The 23,572-nt window shown below is 38.1% G+C and overlaps 2 protein-coding genes across 2 annotated transcripts; one reads left to right on the top strand and one right to left on the bottom strand.

Moving 5' to 3' along the window:
• The first annotated feature begins 4,534 nt into the window (after positions 1-4,534).
• On the top strand, positions 4,535-5,503 carry LOC133880583 (uncharacterized). Its single transcript, XM_062319569.1, has 3 exons — positions 4,535-4,646; positions 4,738-5,191; positions 5,299-5,503. The coding sequence occupies exons 2-3, from the start codon at positions 4,744-4,746 to the stop codon at positions 5,469-5,471; spliced, it is 621 nt and encodes a 206-aa protein (XP_062175553.1). The 5' UTR covers positions 4,535-4,646; positions 4,738-4,743; the 3' UTR covers positions 5,472-5,503.
• Positions 5,504-8,012: 2,509 nt separating this feature from the next.
• LOC133879083 (protein ASPARTIC PROTEASE IN GUARD CELL 2-like) lies at positions 8,013-20,277 on the bottom strand. The gene is made up of 2 exons (XM_062317630.1): positions 19,489-20,277; positions 8,013-8,186 (listed from the first exon to the last, which is right to left on the bottom strand). The coding sequence occupies exons 1-2, from the start codon at positions 20,275-20,277 to the stop codon at positions 8,013-8,015; spliced, it is 963 nt and encodes a 320-aa protein (XP_062173614.1).
• Positions 20,278-23,572: the final 3,295 nt, after the last annotated feature.

Here is a 23,572-nt window from a genome sequence, read left to right as displayed (position 1 = left end):
GTACAATTTGCCACCTTGGATGTGCATGAAACAGTCGTCCTTCATCCTTTCCATGGTTATCCCTGGACCGAGCTCACCAGGTATGGATATTGATGTTTACCTTCAGCCATTGATTGATGAGTTGCTGGAACTGTGGAATGTAGGGGTACGAACATTCGATGCTTCAAAGAAGGAAAATTTTATTATGCGATCTCAGTTGATGTGGACGATAAACGACTTTCCAGCGTATGCAGATTTATCTGGTTGGCCTAACAGGGGTGCGAAGGCATGTCCTTGCTGTATGCAATCGACGCGTTCTATACGCTTAAAGAACGGATGCAAATTTTGCTATATGGGGCACAGGAGATATCTGCCGCCTGAACATCTGTGGCGGCTTAACAGGAGGACATTTGACGGTACTGAAGAATTTGACAGCGCCCCGATTGTGCCATGCGGATACGAGGTTCTCCAACAGTTGGACGGAGTTGCGTTTGGGGATGAGACCGCGGGTAAGAAGAAGAAACGGAAGAAGCGGAAGAAGGGTGCAGGGAGTTCCGATGTTATATGGAAGAAGAAAAGTATATTTTTCAGATTGCCGTATTGGGAAGACAATTTGCTTCGGCACAATCTTGATGTTATGCACATAGAGAAAAATGTCATGGACAATATACTTGGCACTATTTTGGATATAAAAGGGAAAACGAAGGACAACTTGGCAGCTCGGCTGGACTTGCAGGAAATGGGGTTGAGACCTAAGTTGCATCCGTTCACGGCCGCCAATGGTAAAACGTATATTCCCCCTGCCTGTCACACCATGACTAGAGAGGACAAAGAAAGTTTTCTGAAGGTTCTTCGAAATGTGAGGGTCCCGGACGGATACGCCTCGAACATTTCACGATGTGTTCGGCTGAAGGACCGTACAATTTCCGGGTTGAAGAGCCACGATAGCCACATACTGATACAACAGCTTCTTCCAATTGCACTGCGTAAGTCATTGCCTGATAAAGTTGTTAGACCTCTTGTGGAGATTTCGGCATTTTTTAGAGGCATATGCTCAACAAAGCTATCACAAGAAGATATGGACCGACTGCAGGGTGACGTCTGTATCACTTTGTGCAAACTAGAACAGATATTCCCTCCAGGGTTTTTTACGAGCATGGTCCACTTGGTCGTGCATCTTGTGCGCGAGTGTAGACTCGGCGGACCCGTGCAGTATAGATGGATGTACCCGGCAGAGAGGTAAAATTCGGCGTAATATGTAAATATATAATTTGATTTAAATGTAACCATAATTGACGACAATTAAATTGTCGTGTATGTGTGTACACCAGGAGTCTGGGGCATTTCAAGTCTACTGTGCGCAATAAAGCGGCTCCTGAGGGGTGCATTGCGGAGGGGTACATAGCGACCGAGCTGGTAACGTTCTGTTCAAGGTATCTGAATAACGCACCAACATTCCACAACAGACCTCAGAGGAATCCTGATGGATCCAAGGGGGCGGGCACGCGTGTTACCCTGAACCGGTTGATAATGCACCAGATTCATCGTTATATTGTGTTCAACTCTGAAGAGTTTCACAATTTGCGGACGTAAGTAGTGTTTTTATATTTAACAGAATTCGAATAACGCAATTAATTGATTTTACTACATAATTGTATACGCTGAATGTAGGATGCACAAAGACGCGCTTAGGCGATCATGCACTAGAGGTCGCATTACGGAGGCTCTTATTGAAGCAGAACATCATGAGCAGTTCTGCGAATGGTACCCTGCATATGTAAGGAAATAGTTGTAATTTTTAAGTTGGATAAAGTTATGCGGGTTCAATATAATTACCCAATACACGTGTTTAATATTTGTAATTATAACATAGGTCGATGGCCTTGACGATCAACGTAGGGAGGAATTGGGCCACAACTTGGTTATGCGTTGTAGAGGGCTGAAGGAGACAGCGGTCAAGTACAACAGGTACGTGGTAAATGGAAAATTGTTTCGCACGCTTGCCCATGATGTGGGAAGGAGGACTCAGAACAGCGGCGTATGTGTTCCTACCGTTGAAGGCGAAACGTACTACGGGCAGTTAACCGATATAGTTGAGGTCGAGTACTATGATAGGACTACGTACGTCCTATTTAAGTGCAATTGGGCAGACCCCACGATGGAAAGAGGATTCACAATAGACGAGTATGGCCTAGTGTTTGTCAACTTCAATCACCTCGTCCACAGGGGAGAACTGATTCAGGACGAGCCGTACGTGCTTACATCTCAGGTGGATCAAGTATTCTACGTCGAAGATGGAAGGAACCCAAATTGGGTTTGTGCGGTTAGGACCAAACCGCGCAACGTGTACGACGTTGGCCAGGGGGATGGGAGTAATGAGGATGGTACAACCTACCATGAATGCGTACCGCTCGTACTAGCCACTGATGACCTACCCGATACGAATGATGAATTCGAGTACGACAGGCCCGACATTGATCCGATTGAAGCTCCCGTGATACAATGATTGATGTATTTCTTGTGAGTGTAATTAGCTTGAACTCAACACACTTGACTGATATATATATTGTTTGTACAATTCGCTTGAACTGAATACGAATTTCTATTATTTGCATAAATTTCGTTGTATAATTTGCATATTCATTAAAAATATATTACAAAAAATATTCTAATTAATTTGTCTACATTTGTTCGCAGGTATTGATGGACCAGGGACGCCATCCTTATGCATATCGGGCACCTCGGCCACCCGTGCCCCCATGACCACGCCCACTGATTCGACGCCAGTATATACTGCGGCGTGGCCACACCACCCAGACGGGGCTTATAGACCATTGTTGCCGGGTATGGTGGCCGTGCCCACGTCAGATCACGGGCAGACCAGCACAGCTGGACCTTGCAGCTCTCCATTGTCGGAGCTGCCGACATTATCTCAGATAGGGTTCACCCAACCGGGTAACGCCTATCGATGGTGGGTGCAAGAGGGGGTGGGGTCACAGGGTTATGCGCCGTACTTTCCGTATACGTATAGTCGACCTATGACGTGTAACCCTGATAGTGAGACGCAGGATTGTAGATTTCCACTGTCACAGACCGGGGAGATGCAGATGCCGGCTGTGGGGTTGGGACAGATACCGGCACAGGCGGCGATGCAGGGCCAGATTTTGGGGCCGAGACAGATGCCAGCATCGGGGGCGAGTCAGGGCCCGGGGCATGTAGAGAGGCAGATGCCATTACCTGGTGAGAGCCAGATGCCGCTTTCCGGTGAGAGTCAGATGCCGCTTTCCGGTGAGAGTCAGATGCCAGATGTGGGGGGGAGCCAGACTACCCATGAGGAGGACGTTGCGATGTTGGGTACCGATCAGTTGGCCCCCGGTAGCCCCCAGGGTATGGATTCAGATGATGATCAGCACCCTCCACCAGCCGGAGAGGTTGGCGAGGAGGTTGCAGGCGACCCAGCGACGCAGCACATAGGGACTGGGCAGATTCGGTTGATGGGTAAGTACATATGTAGACAGCCTTAAAACTCATATTATTTTACCAAAATATTTTTTTTGGTTTGGAAAAAAATAACTATTTGATTACATTTTGTTTATATATGTGTGTGTGTGTTATTTAGTGTTAACCAATTAAATTAATGTTGAATATATTTTTTCATTAGGGTACAACCCAGACGGGACCATTTATTATGAGGTGATTGACGACCCAGCGAGAAACTGGGTGCTCCCGAGGGGGAAGAAGGTTGTATTGCAGTACAATGCTGCTATACAACCTGTAGGACGAGCCTGCAATCGTTTTCGGCGGGAAGTGGGCAAGATGATCAGGAGTGGGTCCTACATACACATGCGGGACGAATGGGCGAGGGTAAATAGGCAGATTAAGCAGGCAATGTGGAACGCACTGATGGTATGTTTATGAATATAATTTAATTATTTATTTGAATTAAACTTGAGCTTAATGTTTAGGTTGAAGTTTTTAAACCTATAATGCTTTGATTGAAATGTGCAGGAGGAGTTCTATCTACCTGTATCAGTTGACATGCGCAGGGCACAACAGGAGGCGTGGAATGATATTGGACGTAAGCACCGCTCGTGGAAGTCGAGGTTCAAAACCCAACTACGAATTGGAGACGGTGACACGCCCGAGAGTATCCGTGCGAGAATGCCGGAGAAATTTTTTGAGCAGTATGATGCAGAAGATGTAGAATTCCTGCTGAGAGATTGGTGCAGAGAGCATAAAATCGTATGTAGGCCAAAAAATTGTCAACTATTTTTTAATAACAGTTCATTTAATTTTAGTTTTAATTTAAGTGTGTCAATTGTTACATGTTTATTTTCATGTTCAATGCGTAGGCAACCTCTGAACGGATGAAGAGGTTGCGGGAGCGGAATGACCTACCCTATTGTGCAGGATCTAAAAGTTATGCCAGATTTAATCACGAGGAGGTAATTAAATATATATGTTTATGTTTTTAATATTTGTTGGTAATTGTTTTTCTTTTTCTTTTTCTTTAAACTATTTTTATCGCTATCTGTTTGTTATATATGTCAACTGCATGACGACAGGCATGTACATCTGGCACGCCCCCCACTCGCGCCGCGTCGTTCGTGAAGACCCACACAAAGAAGGACGGCACTTTCGTGAACGACCGTACACGGGTCTTATGCGTATGCTACTGATTTAGTTTACTAATATTTTTAAATTATGTGTGATATGTCATTATTCAATATATGACTTTTTCATGTTGACGACGTACAGGAGAGGATGACGCAGAGTTTAGCCAGTGATCCAGCCGCCACGCAAAGCGTCTCCGCAGACACGGTGCGTTGGGCACCGAACGACGCTTACGAACAGGCGATTGGGAGGCCTGAGTATGCAGGGAGGGTTCGGCAGGTTGGCCCGAACGTCACACCTGTTCGAGGGACATGTTTTTCATATAGGCCTCGGTCACAGGGGGGACCATCTCAGGGGACGTCTCGGGATTGGGCCGAACAGTCTCGGAAGATGGAAGAGATGCAAGCGGAGCTACATGCTGAGCGAGCGAGGAATGACCGGTTGGAGCAGCGCGTGCAACAGTTCGACGGCATAGAGCAGCGCTTGCGAGAGATGGAGGTCTTCATGTCCTCCATGGCAGTACCAGCACCATGTGTTGGTAATCAGTCTTCTCCTGCACACGTAGGTAGTACGTCGTCCGTTGGTAGTGCATCTGCAGGTATGGTTTATATTGTGTATAGGACAAAATTAATTTCAATTTGTTTTCATTACCCCTTTAATTTTGCAAGTAATATTATATACTTTAATTGTCTATATTATTTGCAGGTAATTCGACAACGGTTGGTACGTTGTCGCCTGTTGGACGACAGCTGAGCCAGCACTCCACTGTCGCTACACCTTCGCCCGCTACACCATTCATTGCGCAGCAATCGCCGGTGGGCGAGAACACGCCTGGGACGGTACCTCGTGATTCGCAGAGACGCCTTTCAGATTTGTAGATATTTTGTGTAATTATTTTTTGTTCGTAAATATTTGCTTGTTAACAAATATGTTATTAATTATTTGTTTGTGTAGTATGATTTCGTGTTGGTTTTGGGTAAAATAAATGCTGCGTTATTTATGGTCGAAAATTACAAAATTTGAAAAATTCAAAAAAAAATTTAATTAACCCAAATAAATTTTATAAAACAATAAAAAATTTATTTTTTTTTAAAAAAAAAACCCAAATTCAGTTTTTTATTTAATTAAAATTTTTATTTAATTTTTTAATTGTATTTTTAATTTAATTAAAAATACAATTAAATAATTAAATAAAAATTTTAATTAAATAAAAAACTGAATTTAGTTTTTTTTTTAATTAAAAACATTTTGACACGTGTATTCCGATACACGTGTCAAAACATTTTGACACGCGTATTGGAATACGCGTGTCAAATTTGACACGTGTATTCCGATACACGTGTCAAAAAAATTTGACACGCGTATTGGAATACACGTGTCAAATTTGACACGTGTATTCCGATACGCGTGTCAAACTGTGCAGTTTGTAACATGCACATTTGACACGCGTAATACGCGTGTCAAACTACACGTGTCTAAATGTTTGATACGTGTACGACACTGTACACGTGTCAAACTGCACGTGGCTATTTCATGCGATTTTTGTAGTGTGGGGGACCATCTTGCCACATAAGCAAGCTAGGTGGTGAAAAGTTGTATCAAAAGGTGGCAATGAATCATTACTCTTTTATTTTTAAAACTTAAAAAGTAGTAGGAGACCATCTTGCCACATAAGAAAAGTGGTGAAAAGTTGTATCAAAATGTGTCAATGAATCATTACTCTTTGGTAAAAGGGTGGACTGGAGTGTTGTTAAAAGATTATTTCTGCATAGGGATAAAGATTGCCTTTTTCGATCTCTTTATTTTTTCGGGTTAAATGCACTTTTGATTTTTGAATTTTAATAATCTTATTTTTTAGTCTTTGAATTTTGATTTGTATCATATATAGATGGTACTTCAATTTTAAGAAAATACATACAGAATTGATACTTCAGTTAAGTTTTCTTTAAAAATTAAAAACAAAAATAAAAAATCTTTAAAAATTAATTAAAAAATAATAAAATTTAAAAAAAAAAAATGAGAAAAAAAAAAAAAAAAAACAAGGGGGTGGGTCGGTCTAGGGTGGCTGACCACCCCAGACCGGCCAAGAGCCACCCCTTTTTTTATTTTTTATTTTTTATTTTTCAGTTTTTTAATTAATTTTTAAAGTTTAATTATTAAATATTTTTTATATAGTGTCACGTGTCAACCTCTGACAAACTGTTAGTTTTTGAACGAAAAACTTAACTGAGATTCTAATTTGACCCTTTCTTAAAATTGAAATACTATGCGAATTAAAACTCAAAAATTAAAAAATAAAATTATCAAAATTCAAGAATCATAAAGGTATTTAACCTTATTTTTTAACGTATCGCAAGAAACTGTACTGCTTCTGATGGACCTTCTTATTTTTTAACGTATCGTAACTGTACTGCTTCTGATGGACACCTTCACCGCCCAATATATCGTTGATGTAATATTAATTCTTCGAATAAAAAAGAAGCATAGCAAATCGTCGTAATGAGAGGCTGACAGCAAAGAATTTCCCTTTCTTTTTTTCTTACTTTTGAGAGAGATAAGAGAGAGAGACAGAAGACTTCAAAGTGACGACATGCAGAAAGCTAGCTAGCAATGGAGGAAGGAAACCTCTTCCTCCTGGCTTCTGCTACATATTTATTTCTCTCACATATCAACCTATATAGGCCAGGTCATTCAAGTACATTCAGACTTATACAAAGACTGCGTTTGCTTTTTCCTATTTCGGAAAATAGAGATAACACAAACACGTGGCTGCTTTGGTTGTGACCAGGTGGCGTTATATTGTGATTCGACTTCAATTCCACATCGTCTAGCAAATTCCATAGCACAATCTCTCTCTCTTCTCAATGACCTTGTCATGCTTTAAAATGTTTGCTTAGGGTAAAGTTGGTAAACCTTCTACTCAGTTCAGTGGCGAAGTCGGTATATCTTAGTTCAGGGGTAAGATTTTTTTTTTTTTTTGATAAATGAAAAAATATTAAAGTTAATAAAAATTATTAAAAAATATAGCTAATCCAATATATTAAGGACTACATTGTATTGAGTCTTGATACAACTAACATATTACAAGAAACCTCTACATATAAAGAGGTTATGAGTAATGATCAAAAAACCCTAGAGTAATTAAGGTAGGGAATAAACTCTAATAGGAAAGACAATAAACATAGAATAATATAATATAATATATTCTAACATCCCCCCTCAAACTCAAGGTGAAAGATTCTGAAATCTTGAGTTTGAAATTAGAATCCAGATTTAAATGTAGCCGAAGTTGTCCGGAAAAGTCGCTAGAGAAGGCCAAAAAGTCGCCCGAAAAGAGTCTGGAAAGAGGCCAAAAGTCGACAACAAAGCCGTCGGAAAAGTCCCGAAAGAGGCCAAAAGTTGACAACAAAGCCGGAAAGTCACCGGAAAAGGGCAATGGCGGCGGATCTTCCATAGGTAGATCTATACCTCGCAAGCATTGAACTGGGATAAAATTTTCCCATATGAGGCTGCGATGAAGGCGTGGAAGAGATTTTGAGCGGCGGAGCGCAAACAACTGAAAAATGGAGGTCACCGGAGGGAAGGCCAGGAAACTTCAAAGACGTTTATTGGAAGCCATAAGACAATGGCTCTGATACCATGTTGAAATAAATATGTGAAATAGGGAATATATGTGAAAGAGAGAGAGCGGAAATATATTAAGGACTACATTGTATTGAGTCTTGATACAACTAACATATTACAAGAAACCTCTACATATAAAGAGGTTATGAGTAGTGATCAAGAAACCCTAAAGTAATTAAGGTAGGGAATAAACTCTAATAGGAAAGACAATAAACATAGAATAATATAATATAATATATTCTAACAGGCTCAAACTGGTTTGAGCCGCTTTTGTAAAAACGGTTCAAATCGGTTTGAGCCGTTTTGGATAAAAACGACTCTAAATAATTGGAACCCTTTTAAAAACCCTAAAACGGCTCTAAATTTTTATTTTTATTTTTTTAAAAAAAACATTAATCTTTTTAGAGCCGTTTTAGGGTCCCTAAAACGGCTCTAAATAAAAAAAAAAAAATTACAAAAAAATGTGGAGTCGTTTTAGACTCTAAAACGACTCTAAATAAAAAAATTAAACAAAAAAAAAAATTCAAAACCCCTTTTCTGTACACTATATACATCCGATCAAGAATCCCTCTAGTCAGGAACACCAATGAGCTGGACTAAATGACTACAACCACACGCAGTTAGCAACAAAAGTTAACAAAACACAACAGAAACAAAACTCTGCCATGGCCAGAGCAAAAAACAGCAACAAACAAATTCAGAGAAATAAAGAGGAAAAATAAGACTACATCTTCACTGATTTCGTTACATTCTTTAGTTACAAGAGTGAACAATATATAGGCTCATTAAGGGGAGTACATCCCATAAATCATGTAGTAAAATATGGAGAAAACATGGAAATAAAGAAGAGGAAATCAGGGATGAGATTCTGCAAATCAAGTCGATGCTGTCAGGCGACTGAGGAGAATCCAGAGGAAATCAAGGGGAGGGAGTCGGCTGTTGTAGGCTGTAGGCTGCTACAGCGGGTTCGCCGGATCTGGGTCACGTGTTCACCGATCTGGGTCACGGCTTCGCCGATCTGGGTCACGGGTTCGCCGATCTAGGTCACGGGTTCGCCGGATCTGGGTCACGGGTTCACCGGATCTGGGTCACGGGTTCGCCGGATCTCCTCTCTGCTCCTATCGGCGGCGTTTCTCCTAGCTCCCAGCTCTCTCTCTCGAACTCCCTCACTCTCGATCTCTCCTTCTCCGTCTCACCCTCTCTCAGACTCTCTTCTCTCTCGATCTCCATCTCTTAGTCTCACCCTCTCACAAACTCTCTCTTTTCATATCTCTGGGTTCAGGCGAGAAGAGGAGAAAGAAGAAAAAGAAAGAAGAGAGAAAAGAGCAGTGTGGCCGTGTGGGGCAGTGCCAGTGGGCTCATTTTATAAGAGAGAAAAAGAAACAAAAAAAGTTTGAAACTGTTTGAACAAAATGATGAGGGGGCGCGCGGGACACGAAATTTTCGTGTCCCGCGCACCCCCTCCAAAACGTCTTGGAGTCGTTTTGGGAGAAAACGACTCCAAGTTTGAATTGTTTTTGCCTAAAGGGCTCCAACAAAAATAATTTTAAAAAAAAATAAAAAATTTATAAAAAATATATACAAATTAAAAATAATTAAAGAAAAAAGGAAAAAAAATTAAAAACAAATTTTTGTTTAAAAATAAACTGAAAATTATAAAAAATAAATAAACAAACGAAAAAAAAATTAAAACTAGTTTCTATTTATTTATTTATTTATCCCATAATTTTTTGTTATCTTATATATATATATATATATATATATATATATTAAAAAAAATTAATAATTTTATAAAGGGTATTTTTGTCATCAAGGGAAACATTGACGTTTTTTGTTAGTTTGAGGGAGAACATTGACATAATTGATAGTATCACGATCGATCACATAGATCGTACCACGATCCATCATATGATCATACCATGATCCATCACTTAGATTGTACCACGATCGATCACACATGATCGTATCACGATCGATCACATAGATCGTACCACGATCCATCACATTGACCGTATCATGATCAATCACATAGATCGTACCACGATTATGGTACGATCTATGTGATCGATCGTGGAAGGATCTAAGAGTTATCTATCATGGTACAATCAATGTGATCGATCGTGGTAGGATCTAAGTGTGATCGATCGTGGTACGATCAATGTGATCGATCGTGGTACGATCATGTGTGATCAATAGTGGTACGATCTATGTGATTGATCGTGGTACGATCATGTAATTGATCGTGGAACGATCTATGTGATTGATCGTGGTACGATCAATGTGATCGATTGTGGTACCATCATGTGATCGATCGTGGTACAATCTATGTGATCAATCGTGGTACGATCTATGTGATCGATCGTGGTAGGATCTAAGTGTGATCGATCGTGGTAGGATCTAAGTGTGATTGATCGTGGTACGATCAATGTGATCAATTGTGGTACGATTATGTGTGATCAATCGTGGTATGATCATGTGTGATCAATAGTGGTACCATCTATATGATTGATCGTGGTACGATCAATGTGATCGATCGTGGTACAATTTTTGTTTTCAATCATGGTACGATTTATGTGAGACTTTTTTTAAAAAAAAAAAAAAAAAAAATTGTTGCAATTAGAGCCATTTTTTATCAAAACGGCTCTAATTGGAGCCGTTTTAACTAAAAATGGCTCTAATTTGAGCCCTTTTAGAAAAGCGGTTCTAATTTGAGCCATTTTAGAAAAGCGTCTCTAATTTGAGCCATTTTGATTAAAAAAAAAAAAAAAAAAGGCTCTAATTTGAGCCCTTTTTAGAAAAACGGCTCTAATTTTAGCCTTTTTTACAAAAACGACTCTAATTTGAGCCCTATTTAGAAAACGGCTCTAAATGTGATCGATCGTGATAGGATCTAAGTGTGATTGATCGTAGTACGATCAATGTGATCAATTGTGGTACGATCTTGTGTGATCAATCGTGGTACGATCATGTGTGATCAATAGTGGTATGATCTATATGATCGATCGTGGTACGATCATGTGATCGATCGTGGAATGATCTATGTGATCGATCGTGGTACAATTTTTGTGATCAATCGTGATACGATCAATATGATCAATCGTAGTACGATTTATGTGAGACTTTTTTTTTTATTATTATTAAATTGTTGCAATTAAAGCCCTTTTGATAAAAAAAACAGCTTTAATTTGAACCCTTTTTAGAAAAACGGCTCTAATTTGAGCCCTTTCAGAAAATCGGCTCTAATTTGAGCCCTTTCAGAAAAGCGGCTCTAATTAGAGCCCTTTTGATAAAAAAAACAGCTCTAATTAGAGCCGCTTTTCTAAAACGGCTCTAATTAGAGCTGTTTTTGTTACACTAACTCAAACTAATTGAAGCCATTTTATTTAAAACGGCTCTAATTGGAGCCGTTTTGACTATCAAAATACTCAAATTTATTTAGAGCCGTTTTAAAAAAGCGGCTCTAATAAAAACGGCTCAAATTAGAGTCGTTTTATCTATAACAGCTCTAACTAAAGCCGCTTTAGTTAAAAACGGCTCAAATTAAAGTCGCTTTCCTAAAACGGCTCTAATAAAAACGGCTTAAAAAGCCTTTTTTTTTTCTTTTTTTTTGTAGTGTTGTGTCAATTTCAAAGAAAGATCGATTTGATTGCATTAATCACATCACTACAAAAAACTGAGCATTTAGTAACGTGTAAAATTTTACACGTTACTAAATTTAGTAACGTGCTAAATATTTGCACGTTACTAAAGTATTTAGTAACATGCAAATTTTGCACGTTACTAATTTAGTAACGTGTAAAATTTTACACATTACTAAATAGTAACGTGCAAAATTTTGTACGTTACTAACTATTATGTCAATATAATTTTTAAGAATTAGTAACGTGCAAAGTTTTGCACGCTACTAATGTAGTAACATGGAACATTTTGAACGTTACTAATTTAGTAACGTGTAAAATTCTGCATGTTACTAAAAACTATGTCAATATATTTTTTAAAACATAATATAATTTTTAAGAATTAGTAATGTGCAAAATTTTGCATGTTACTACATTAGTAACGTGGACAATTTTGAATGTTACTAAATTAGTAACGTGCAAAATTCTGCATGTTACTAAATATTATGTTAATATATTTTTTTAAAAAAATAATACAATTTCAAATATTTAGTCACGATACTATTTTGCATGTTACTAATTCTTAAAAATTATATTATGTTTTTAATAGAAAACTGGTTTTTCTTTTTTCTTTTTCGTTTATTTTTTTTTTATTAAAAAAAAATTGTTTTCATAATTTTCAACTAAAAAAACCAAAACTTTTTCTTTGTTTAATTTACAATTTTTTTCGTTTTTCTTTAATTTGTTTTTAAAAAATAAATTTTTAGTTTCTTTTTTCGAAAAATTTGTTTTTTCGACCGGAGTAATACACTAGGATCAATTGGATAATTCTATTGATCCTATGATCATGTCATGATCGATCACACGTTAGATCAACCCTATAATTGTGTCAAGTTTGATTGATCGGATGTTCCTGTCACAATAGATCGGACCGATGCACTATGATGAATTAGATATTTGATCAAACCTTCACTTGTGTCAAGTTTGATCGATCATTTGTTTCTGTCATAATCGATTGGACTAGTACTTATTAGGATCAATCGCACGTTAGATCAAACTTTCACTATGTCAAGTACGATTGATCGAACTCTATCACGATTGATCAGACTAATTAATGCACTATGATCGATCGGATGGTCTATCGATTATGTTGATCCATCACGATCGATCGGATGATCTATCAATCCTATTGATCGATCACGATCGATTGGATGATCTATCGATCCGATCAGATGATCTATCGATCGGATGATCTATCGATCATATTGATCGATCACGACCGATCGGATGATCTATCACGATTGATCGGATATGATCGATACTATCACGATCGATTGGATGATCTATCGATCCTATGGATCAATCACGATCTATCAGATGATTTATCGATCCTATTGATCGATCACAATCGATCGGATAGGATTGACACTATAACGATTGATCGGATTATCTAACAATCCTATTGATCGATCAGATTATCTATCAATCCTATTGATCTATCACGGTGATCAATACTATCACAATCGATCGAATATGATCAATACTATCACGATCAATCGAATGATCTATCGATCCTATTGATCGATCACGATCGATTGGATGATCTATCGATCCTATAGATAGTACCACGATCGATAACATAGATCGTACCACGATCGATTACATGGTCGTTCCATGATGGATCACAAGGATCGTACCACGATCGATCACCTGATCGTACCACGATCGATCACATGGATCGTACCACAATCGATTACCTATTCGTTCCACGATCGATCACATGGATTGTACCACGATCGATCACATAAAATCGTACCATGATCAATCAATCACATTGATCGTACCATGATCAATCACATAAATCGTACCACGATTGATCACCTAGATCATATCACGATCGATTACCTGATCGTTGGATCAAAAGAATCGTACCACAATCGATCACATTGATCGTTCCACGATCGATCACATTGATCTATCATAATCGATGGGATGATCTATCGATTCTATTAATCTATCACGATCGATCGGATGATTTATCGATCTTATTGATCGATCACGATGGATTGGATGATCTATGGATCCTATTGATCTATCACAATCGATTGGCTGATCTATCGATCCTATTGATCTATCATGATCGAATGTCTAATCGATTCTAGTGATTGTGATGTGTCAAACGTAAAACGTTTAAAACATTTATACTAATTACATATTAATAACTAATTACTATGTTAGTTTAACATACTATATTCGTGATAGAGTTCAATCGACCAGACTTGATACAGTGAACGTCTGATTGATCCTTAGTAGTTTGATCGATCATAATAGAATAATATGATCGATAGACCGTCCGATCGATCGTGATAGACTTCGATTGTCCGTACTTGACACAATGAAGGTTTGATGGAACGTGCGATTGATCCTAATAAGTATTAGTCCGATTGATCATGACTGGATCACAGGATTGATAGAATATCTGTCACTAATTAGTGACGTGTCAAATATAAAACATCACTAATTATTTCCATTTTTTTTTCTTTTTCCTCCCCTTACAAAAACGCCTCCAATTGGAGCCGTTTTTGTTAAAACACCTCCAATTGGAACCGTTTTTGTTAAAACACCTCCAAATTAAGGGTTTTTTTTTTTTTTCTTTGGAAAAAAAAAAACTGAAAAAAAAAACTAAAAAAATTATTTTTTAAAAACAAATCAAAAAAATTAAAGAAAAACAAAAAAAAAATTTTAAATAAAAAAAAATATTTTTTTTTTTAATTTTTTATTTTTAAAAACGAACAAAAAAAGAACAATTATTTTTTTTAAAAAAAAAACGAACGAAAATAAAAAATTTAAATTAAGAAAAAAAACTAATATATATTATTTTTTATTTTTTAAAAAACTAATATTTTTTATTTTTCAAAAAAAACTAATTAAAAAAAAAGTCCCATCTTTCAAAGAAAAAAAAAAAAAGCCACTCCCCAAAATTTCGCGGGACACGAAAATTTCGTGTCCCGCGCAGCCACTCCCCAAAATTTTTGCCAAATTTTTTGACTTTCAAAATTTTCAACTCTTAAGAACCGGAAGAGGAAGACTTTTTATTTCATTTCTCCCTCTTTTTCTTTACACTTTACTTCTTACTTTTTCTCATTTTTGTCCCTCTCCACTCTCCAGTGAAGAACACGCTTAGCCCAGCTTGGGTTTGTTTTCTCACCACTTTTCCGTGAAAAATACAACAAAAAGAGACCCATATAGCGAAGAAAAAGTTCCGAAAGCTTTTCTTTCACTCTCAATTCAATGGCCTACCATTTCTTCTCCAAAATTTGTGGATTTCATTTTAACGGTTGTGGTTCCGTTTCTGCAATTCTGCCTCAAGCCTCAAAGCCCAAGAGTCTGTAAGTTTATTTTGAAGATTTCCTCTATTAAATTCATTGTTTATATATAAAGCTTCCATTTTCTTTTTTTTTCTTTTTTTTTTTTAGCTTGAAAACTTAGAATCCCATTGATGAGAATCACAAAGAGTGATACTTTATGGCGAGGGCACCATCACTTTTCCGAGAAAAATGAAATGAATTCTTTGTTTTTTCTGAATAAATTTCAAATAGATCTGGGTTCTTCTAATTTCATCGGCTGTGTATTTTTGGGTAAGTTTGTTTGAAGCTCCTAATTGCTGTTTGGGCTCTTTACAATTTGCAGAAAATGGCAGTTTCCTATTATAAAGGTGAACTCTCTCTGTCTCTTCAATATTTCAATTTCTCTTAATTTTTTTCCTCTCTAATTGCTGTTTGGGTTCTTTACGATTTGCAAAAATGGCAGTTTCTTATTTTAAAGGTGAACTCTCTTTCTGTCTCTCTAATATTTCAATTTCTCTTAATTTTTTCTTCTCTAATTGTTGTTTCGGCACAGTTTCACCGAAAGGAGCAAGGAGAGGCTGGCGCGCTTGCAACGCGGTTGTGGTGTTCAGCATGAGCAGGTGTTGCATGTGCACTGTGGCCAAGCGACTCCTCTTCGGCTCTGTCATCATTGAGCTCGACGAGCACTCCGCCGGCCCGGACATACAGGCCGTCCTCTACGAGCTCTGCACCAAAGGCCAGAAGCTCGTCCCGGCTGTCTTCGTCGGCGGCAAGTTCTTAGGCAGCGTCGAAACCCTCATGGCATGCCCACATCAATGGCTCTGGCGTATTTTTTTTTTTTTACATAATTTTAGTAACGTGTGTTCACACGTTACTAAAAATAACACACACACACACACACACACACACATATATATATATATATATTATACACGTTAGTAATTCGCTTTTTTTTTTTTTTTAATTTAGTAACGTGTAAAAGTGTTACACGTTACTAAAATTAGTGATGTGATAAGTTTAACACGTTACTAATTTAAGTGACGTGCAAAACGCTTTTGCGCGTTACTAAATAGTAATGTGGTAACAATTTACACGTTACTAAAATAATATTACTGAGGGATTAGGAACGTGAAAATCACGCCACTGATTTCACGTTACTATAGTTTACTAACGTGCAAATGGCTTTTATATGTTAGTAAACTTAGGTTACTAAAATTGAGAATTTTTGTAGTGCATGATCACTCTAGTGATATATAAGCCAAGCATTTTTTACTTTTGGGAGGTAAATTTATTCAGAAATCCGAATGAGCATATGCCATGTAAAGCAAGTGGTCTGCTATACCAATTATATCAGTGACAATTTGTAACGACCCGCTTTTTAATAAAAAGCGTAAGTGAAAATTTTGATTTTTTTCACGTATTGTTACGACATCAACAACGATGTCATCGAAGTAAAAATTAACAGCGGAGTACATCTTTCTTTTACAATAATACATCAGAGCTTAATGAATAAACTCAATATATAAAATAATAACTATTTGATCTGATATAATAACATACATTTAAATAACAATAAGCGTACCACATGCGGTACGAACATTACGAAATCATTGTATATAAAATTTACAAACTAAAGGTCTTGTCCTTAATCAACCTAGCAGCTCCTATCTTCGTTTCTGCAAAACTCGCATGTGATTGTGGTTAACACCACAATCTCATGCTGTAGTCGAGTGAGTCAACGATCCTCAACCACAGTGACACACTGATTTATATAACCATATACGATGCATTCAAATGATGACAAATATATTCACATACACATGATCATTTTCACCTACAATTATGCTTATCCCTTTTCATTAACTATTCACATACTCAAAACCATATCTCTTGTCAACACATCATTAGCGCTATCTTCTTCGCTAATACTGGGCTTTACTTCCATATCTGTTTTTCTCTGTTTACCCTTCATCCTTTGGTTCATCCATCGGTCTTATCATTAGATTGATGCCTTGGTACATAAACCTCAGTCTTTTTATTAACAGATTCACATCACACCATCATATAATCATGCCAACAACAACATATACATAATTCCAACCAAAGCATACAATCAAATAAAGCAGAGATCACCAGTCATTAAAGACTAAACCACACGTATCATCCTCAGTGAATAAGAAATACTCACAGTCCCCTTTTGTACAGTCTCTCAAATCTTAACTCATCATCTGCAACAAATATATGCACATACATAGGATATTAACATCATCATTCATAAATCCTAATTATATTCACATAAGTACAATTATCGTTTTCTTTTAGAAAATCATTCATATTTATCATTATGAGTTTAAGAGACTCAATATGATAAACATGCATTTAATTTTAAAGACACTCAACCTAGTAAATATGCTTTACATTTCTTATTTTAATTTCCCAAAAACATAGCCCTTTAACCCTTCGGTCAATACCTAATTACAACATTTCTTATCTAAGGATCTACATAACCGAACCCACAAAAATGAACCTTAACATTAAACCATAAAATCCTTCCCAAGCTTTCGACCAACATGAACACCTGGTCCAAAAATATGGCTACACTATCACATTACACACACAACTGGTATACCCGTACAGTGAACATCACAGAGACAAATACTCAAATACCCAATCAAGGCCAACAACACCTCATGGCTAACATCATAAATTTGGTCTCAATACCCAACCCAAGGTCATTACACTTAACACATACCAATCCAAAATAATTCTAGCTTCCAAAATCATCACAAACCAACATCAACATAAAACACTGCTCAAAACTCTACCATTCCTAATCAAAACATCGCAATACAATTCAAACATCACCAAAGACCCACTGTCAACTTCCACCAAATATAGGGAATTCCTTAAACCTCCAAATACACGGTTCTACCCAAAATTCATCAACAACCTACAAGAAACTAGATTATCAAAACAGGGGTATCAAAATCCAAGACTACAAAAATCCCCAAATCAGTAAACAGCCCACACACACCCTCACTGCCAACACTTAACCGACTACTTCAACCGTCCAAATCCTCCACCAACAGGGAACACATCACACACATAATCAAAACCAAACCCAAATCAGTACACAAAATCAACCGGCCAAACAGTAGAGAGACCCCAAACAAAATCATGAAACCCTAATTTCAAAAATCTATAAATTAATCCACAAAATTATAGGATTTATACCTTGGGGATTTTCCTCAATAAATCCACCGGAAAATGCCACTGGCAGTCGCCAGAAAACCGCCGGAAAACACCCATAAAACCGGGTCTTCTTCCGGGTTCAGCGGGTCACAGGTTCGGGTTCTAGGTCACGGGGCTTCGGGGTTCGGCTGGGTTGTACACACGGGTCACGGGCTCACCAGAAACAGCTACTGGGACTGCCGGACATGGAGGATCGGACCTCCGGAAGGGTCGGGTCACATAGGTTCTCCCGAATTCATCGGGTTTGGCTCACGGGTCGCGGGTCCAAGCTCCTGGGTTCGTCGGGTCTCGCGTCCTAGGCACCACCGGAGTAGATCCACCGGTAGCATCGGCCGAAAATTGAGTCGCCGGCGTTCCCTGGGTTCCGGGCTCGCCGGTTCACTCTCTCCCGATCTCTGACTCTCCCTCTCTCTCTGTCTCATCTCGTCTCTCTCTCTCTCACTCCCTCATCCGTGAATCTCTCTCTCTCTCTCTCTCTCTCTCTCTCTCTCTCTCTTTCTCTCTCACCCTCAATCTCTCTGATCTCTCTCGTCTCCCCCTGTGCCTCTCGGGTAGAAGAGGAAAGAAGAAGGAACGAAGATCAGAGAGAAAGAAAGAAGAAAAATAAGAAATAAAGAAGAGAGGTGCGTGGGATTTAAAGAGAGAGGGGGATTTATTTTACAAAATATCTTCCATAAAAATATCTCTAGGTATTATGTATAATTCTTTAAAATTATAAACTAAGTCCGTTTTTATTCTAGTTCGTTTTTTTTTGTCAATATTATTATCTCCATAATATTATTACACCATTTATTAATTACTAAACCCCTTATTTATTTTATTGGTCTTCACACAATTAATTAAGGATGCCATTCTCATGTCCCTCCTGATGAAAATAAAAGGCAATTTATAGTTGGCTACAAATATTAGTCTCTTAAATGAGTACTGCATCTATATCTCGATTAAGATGGGAAACATGCATTATGGGCGCAACGGTTTTGGAATTTTTATTTAATTACAAGTTTGATCAATCACATGTATTTATTAACAAATAAAAAACATGTAAATAAACATACCAACAATAATGGATTTGGAGAATTCTCTAAGGCTATGCTCCTAGCAGGCCAATGCCCATGACAATGTGGGGAATTTTCTAGAGTACCACAAGTACTCGGACCAAATCCCATATATCCTGCAGTTGGATCGAAGGTTGTTTGGATTCCCGCTAGTTGAGTGTTCCCAATAATGAATATAGTATCATTGATTGGAATAAATGCCAAACAGAAAATGCTCTCACCAAAAATACTATGGTCTTGCTCAACTAGAATGTTTGTTCTTTTCAACGTCAGGATTGGACCGGCTGAAAAGAAAAATGACACATTCGGAACCTGAACCGACTCTAAGCCAGATAGGTTGTAGCACGTGTCAAAAAGGGGGTTCACAAAGGAGAGCCGTGGAAGATTTAAGGTTTTTGCAATGTAAGCATTACGAAAAACCTCGTAAACAGGCATCGGTAAGTGGGTATACGTCGTGCCCGAATCAATAATCACTCCTCCAAAGCCCTTTTTTGACGTTGTGAAGCTGTTTAGGGGATTGGGCAGTAGCATGTCTCCAATCCCAAGGCCCGAGAGCTCGATGGAATAAGAGGTCTGCATTTTTGAGTTGCGAAGCAAGGGGATCCATGCGGTTTTTGTTGGCAGCACCGCACCTGGAAGGCTGAAATTCAACCAACCTGTTGACCCAAAAATCGAAATGGGCGGCAAGCAATAACTGAACATGTCAGCCAATCCTTGGAGCCGAAGTTGAGTCGGCAATGAAAATGGCCCACCTCCAAGGCCCATCAAGCCATTGATATCAGGCACCATGAAATTGTTCAAGTGCCCGCACCCCGTGAACACATTCAGAATAGTGGTGCTTCCAAACTTGAGCGTCTAGAGTGCAAGAGAGCCCTTCGTAAAGGAGCCGTCCAAATATTTCACCTCGTATTGACATTGATTGTTGTTGCAATCGAAGTGATTACAGGCGGCAGCGTCACAGGGTACCACAAAAAAGGAAGAGGAATTTAGGGGATCGAATATGAGGCTCCCTGACGTTTGGTCACAATTACATGGTTTACACTCAAACCATGTAATGTCGCTCCCCGTGTCTATAATCAGATTCTGGCTGAGCGGGGGGGTACCCAGCCCTATACTAATAAAGTATAATCCAAATTCAAAAGATTGGGAAAAAATCTCTGCAGACATGAAGAGATTAGGAGGTGTTGGTGGCGTTAATGTTGGCATTGGAGGGGGAGGTGGCGAAGAAGATGGCAATGGAGGGAGAGTTGGAGATATAACTAATGGTGCGGAGGGCGTGGTGGTCGGAAGTTGTGCTAAAGTTAAAGTGAATAAGGGGTTGATGATGGTCAGTATGGTAAGGAGCGAGACGAGAGATGCCATGGGTAGTGGGGTACGTTAGAGATTGTAGCTGAGAGTGTGAAGCTGAGAGTGTGTGAGTGAGAGACAAGGAGTGATTGAACTACAGATAAGAAGATAGACAGAAGGAAACTGTCTTAGTGTAAGGAAGTAGATCGAGAAATTAAAGAACACTAGTTGATATGAAAATAATGATCAATGAGAGTGGTTTATATAGAAGTGGAGAAAGCATCGAGTTGTTTTCCAAAAATTCCATACGCCACCAACCTATATATCATCGCCTCCCACGAAATGACTTTAAAAAATAATGCAAATATATAATATTGGGGGACCATTCATGTGTTTCTAGCTATCGACTCAAGTTGTCTAGCTCATAGTGCTTTTTCCTTAAACGTTAGGGGAATTTGAAAAAAAACTTTTCGTCTGTTTTTCCCAAACTCTTTGAAGGAGGACGACAGCATAGATACCCTCCCCATCGCATCGGGCATGCTTCTTTTTCTCATTCATTTACTAGCTTCTTCGATCCATCTGCTATTTCTCTCTCATATCAACCTGGGTCGTTGAAGTACACATTCAGACTCTACGTTTGATAAGTTAAAACGAGAAAAAGGCAAATAAGCCAAAAAGCCAAATGTAAGATTAATATTCGTGTGTCAATATCAGAAGTTTGAATGCATTACGCACTGCTTGAAAAACAAAGGAACATGTGCAACCCCGCCCACTTTCGGAAGGCTCTTAAATTATTAGTGTCAATGTGTGAGCGAGAGGGCATGCATACAAGAACTCTTTCCATTTTGGGCAGGCAAGAACTCTAAAAATGGTAAGCTAGGATTGTGGTGGTCCGTCTCTCACTTTTGCATGCGAGGAATTAAAGTTCAATATATGGTCCCGAGTTGTTTTCCAAATATTCCATACGTCACCAACTATCATCGCCTCCCTCGAACAGACTTTAAAAAATAATGCAAATATATATATGCTATGGGCCGGGACCATTCATGTGTTTCTAGCTATCAACCGATCGATAAGTTCACCCATAGTGCTTTTTCCTTAAACGTTTTAGGGAATCTGAAACAAGACTTTTCGTGTGTTTTTCCCAAACGCTTTGAGAGGTTCGAGGACGACAGCATATATTGATACCTTCAGATTTTTTAGGCTTATGTCGCAGCACATAAGTCCGCATAGAATAGTTAGTATAATCTTCATATATTATTTTTTTTTTAAGTATTTTAGCTAATAAGAAACATATTTTTTATTAGTTTATTTTTTTGCATTGTGTTATGACAATTAGACCTAATTAATGGTTATGTCTTATGACCTAACCGTCTTCTATATAAGTGTAACCCTACTCAATGGAATATTATGCTGAATATTATGAAAATCTATACCATTTTGGTTGTTTTGGAGATCAAGACTTTCTCGAAGTAGTCATTGGAGATTACGACTCTCTCGAAGTAGCTCATATCCATTTTATTTGTTTCTTTTTATTATTTGATTGCATCAAGTGGTATCAGAGCGAATGTTGATTGTTTTCTACAATAATCTCTGATCTACATCGTCACAATGTCTTTTTGGAATTAATGAAGAGGAACGAGCGAGAATAGACAAGATGCGGTCAATATGCCTCACATGCAAAGAAGAAGCAAGCAAACCAATGGAGGAGATCATTTACAACCCCGCCCACTTTTTCTCTTTTCTTTACTTTTCACTACTCCCGCTTTAATGAGTGATCCAGCCTGCCCAGCCACTAGAATGTGAGTGTGATTTCTAAGAAGTATTATATATTCATAACCAAACGCGTACAATACATGCTCTGAATTCAAGCGCTGTTTCCGCATAACCATGCACAAAGAGTAGTGCAGATATTCAATTATATGTTGATATGTAGGCTTTTATTTCTATGTATTTAACTAATTTTATCTAACTAATTTGGGTTATTTCTTAAGTTAATTAAATCTGTGAAAATGGTGCGCATTATCTACCATTGTTGTAAAATTGAGTTATTGGGTACGTAGTGTCACAAGTTTGACAAGACATGTGAGAATTATAAGTCTAAAGCTAGCCCCTGTAATTGGTGCGATGTCTATATGGTTTGAAATATTGTTATGGGTTTTATTTCGTGGGGTCTGACATACATAGTATGGGATGGAGCAATTTTTTGATCAAGATATACTACCGTGATTGCATCTTATCGGTTGGACAGAGATGGATCGGTTCTTAAGCATGCATGAATGGCATTGTACTTGCAAAATAGAGAGATCGAGCGTCAGAGGGTCCTCGATCGGCCAAAGCCGAGAGTACTCTAATGCTCAAGTTAACACAATTGTATTTGAAATATAAAAGTGGCTTGGGTTAATTCTTCCAAGAGCTCGAAGGAATTCAATTGAGAGTGATCGAGAGTGAGACCCCTTCCCTCAAATCTATATTTGGGATTTAATTAAATATGCATGTCTAATCATGGTGTGCGGTGCGCAATTCTTAACCACTCCAGCAATTAATAATAAATGCTACAGATTCAATAACTATTTTCATTGATTTATTCCGGATAAAGATTGATGGGATAATACAATGTTTCCGGGTAGCTAGCTTATAATTAAGTAATGTTTTCCAATGGAAAATTCCAATATTTGGGATTGCTTTTTGCCTTATACTAATTAATAGACAAAGTCTTCTTTTAACTCAAGTTGGAGTTTTTTTTTTTTTTTTTTTTTTTTTTTTTTTTTTTTTTTTTTTTTTTTTTTTAACATCA

The sequence above is a fragment of the Alnus glutinosa genome, chromosome 10 (genome assembly GCF_958979055.1).
Source record: "Alnus glutinosa chromosome 10, dhAlnGlut1.1, whole genome shotgun sequence".
Taxonomy (NCBI): Eukaryota; Viridiplantae; Streptophyta; class Magnoliopsida; order Fagales; family Betulaceae; genus Alnus; species Alnus glutinosa.
This window is presented reverse-complemented; position numbering and strand designations above follow the sequence as displayed.

Coding starts and splice junctions, on each gene's coding strand:
- LOC133879083 (XM_062317630.1), bottom strand. CDS start 20,277: ATGGTGCCTGATATCAATGGCTTGATGGGCCTTGGAGGTGGGCCATTT. Junction 8,187..19,488: donor CTCCAAATCCATTATTGTTG/GTATGTTTATTT, acceptor ACGTCTTTGAAG/TTTCCTGGCCTTCCCTCCGG.
- LOC133880583 (XM_062319569.1), top strand. CDS start 4,744: ATGACGCAGAGTTTAGCCAGTGATCCAGCCGCCACGCAAAGCGTCTCC. Junction 5,192..5,298: donor CGTTGGTAGTGCATCTGCAG/GTATGGTTTATA, acceptor TATTATTTGCAG/GTAATTCGACAACGGTTGGT.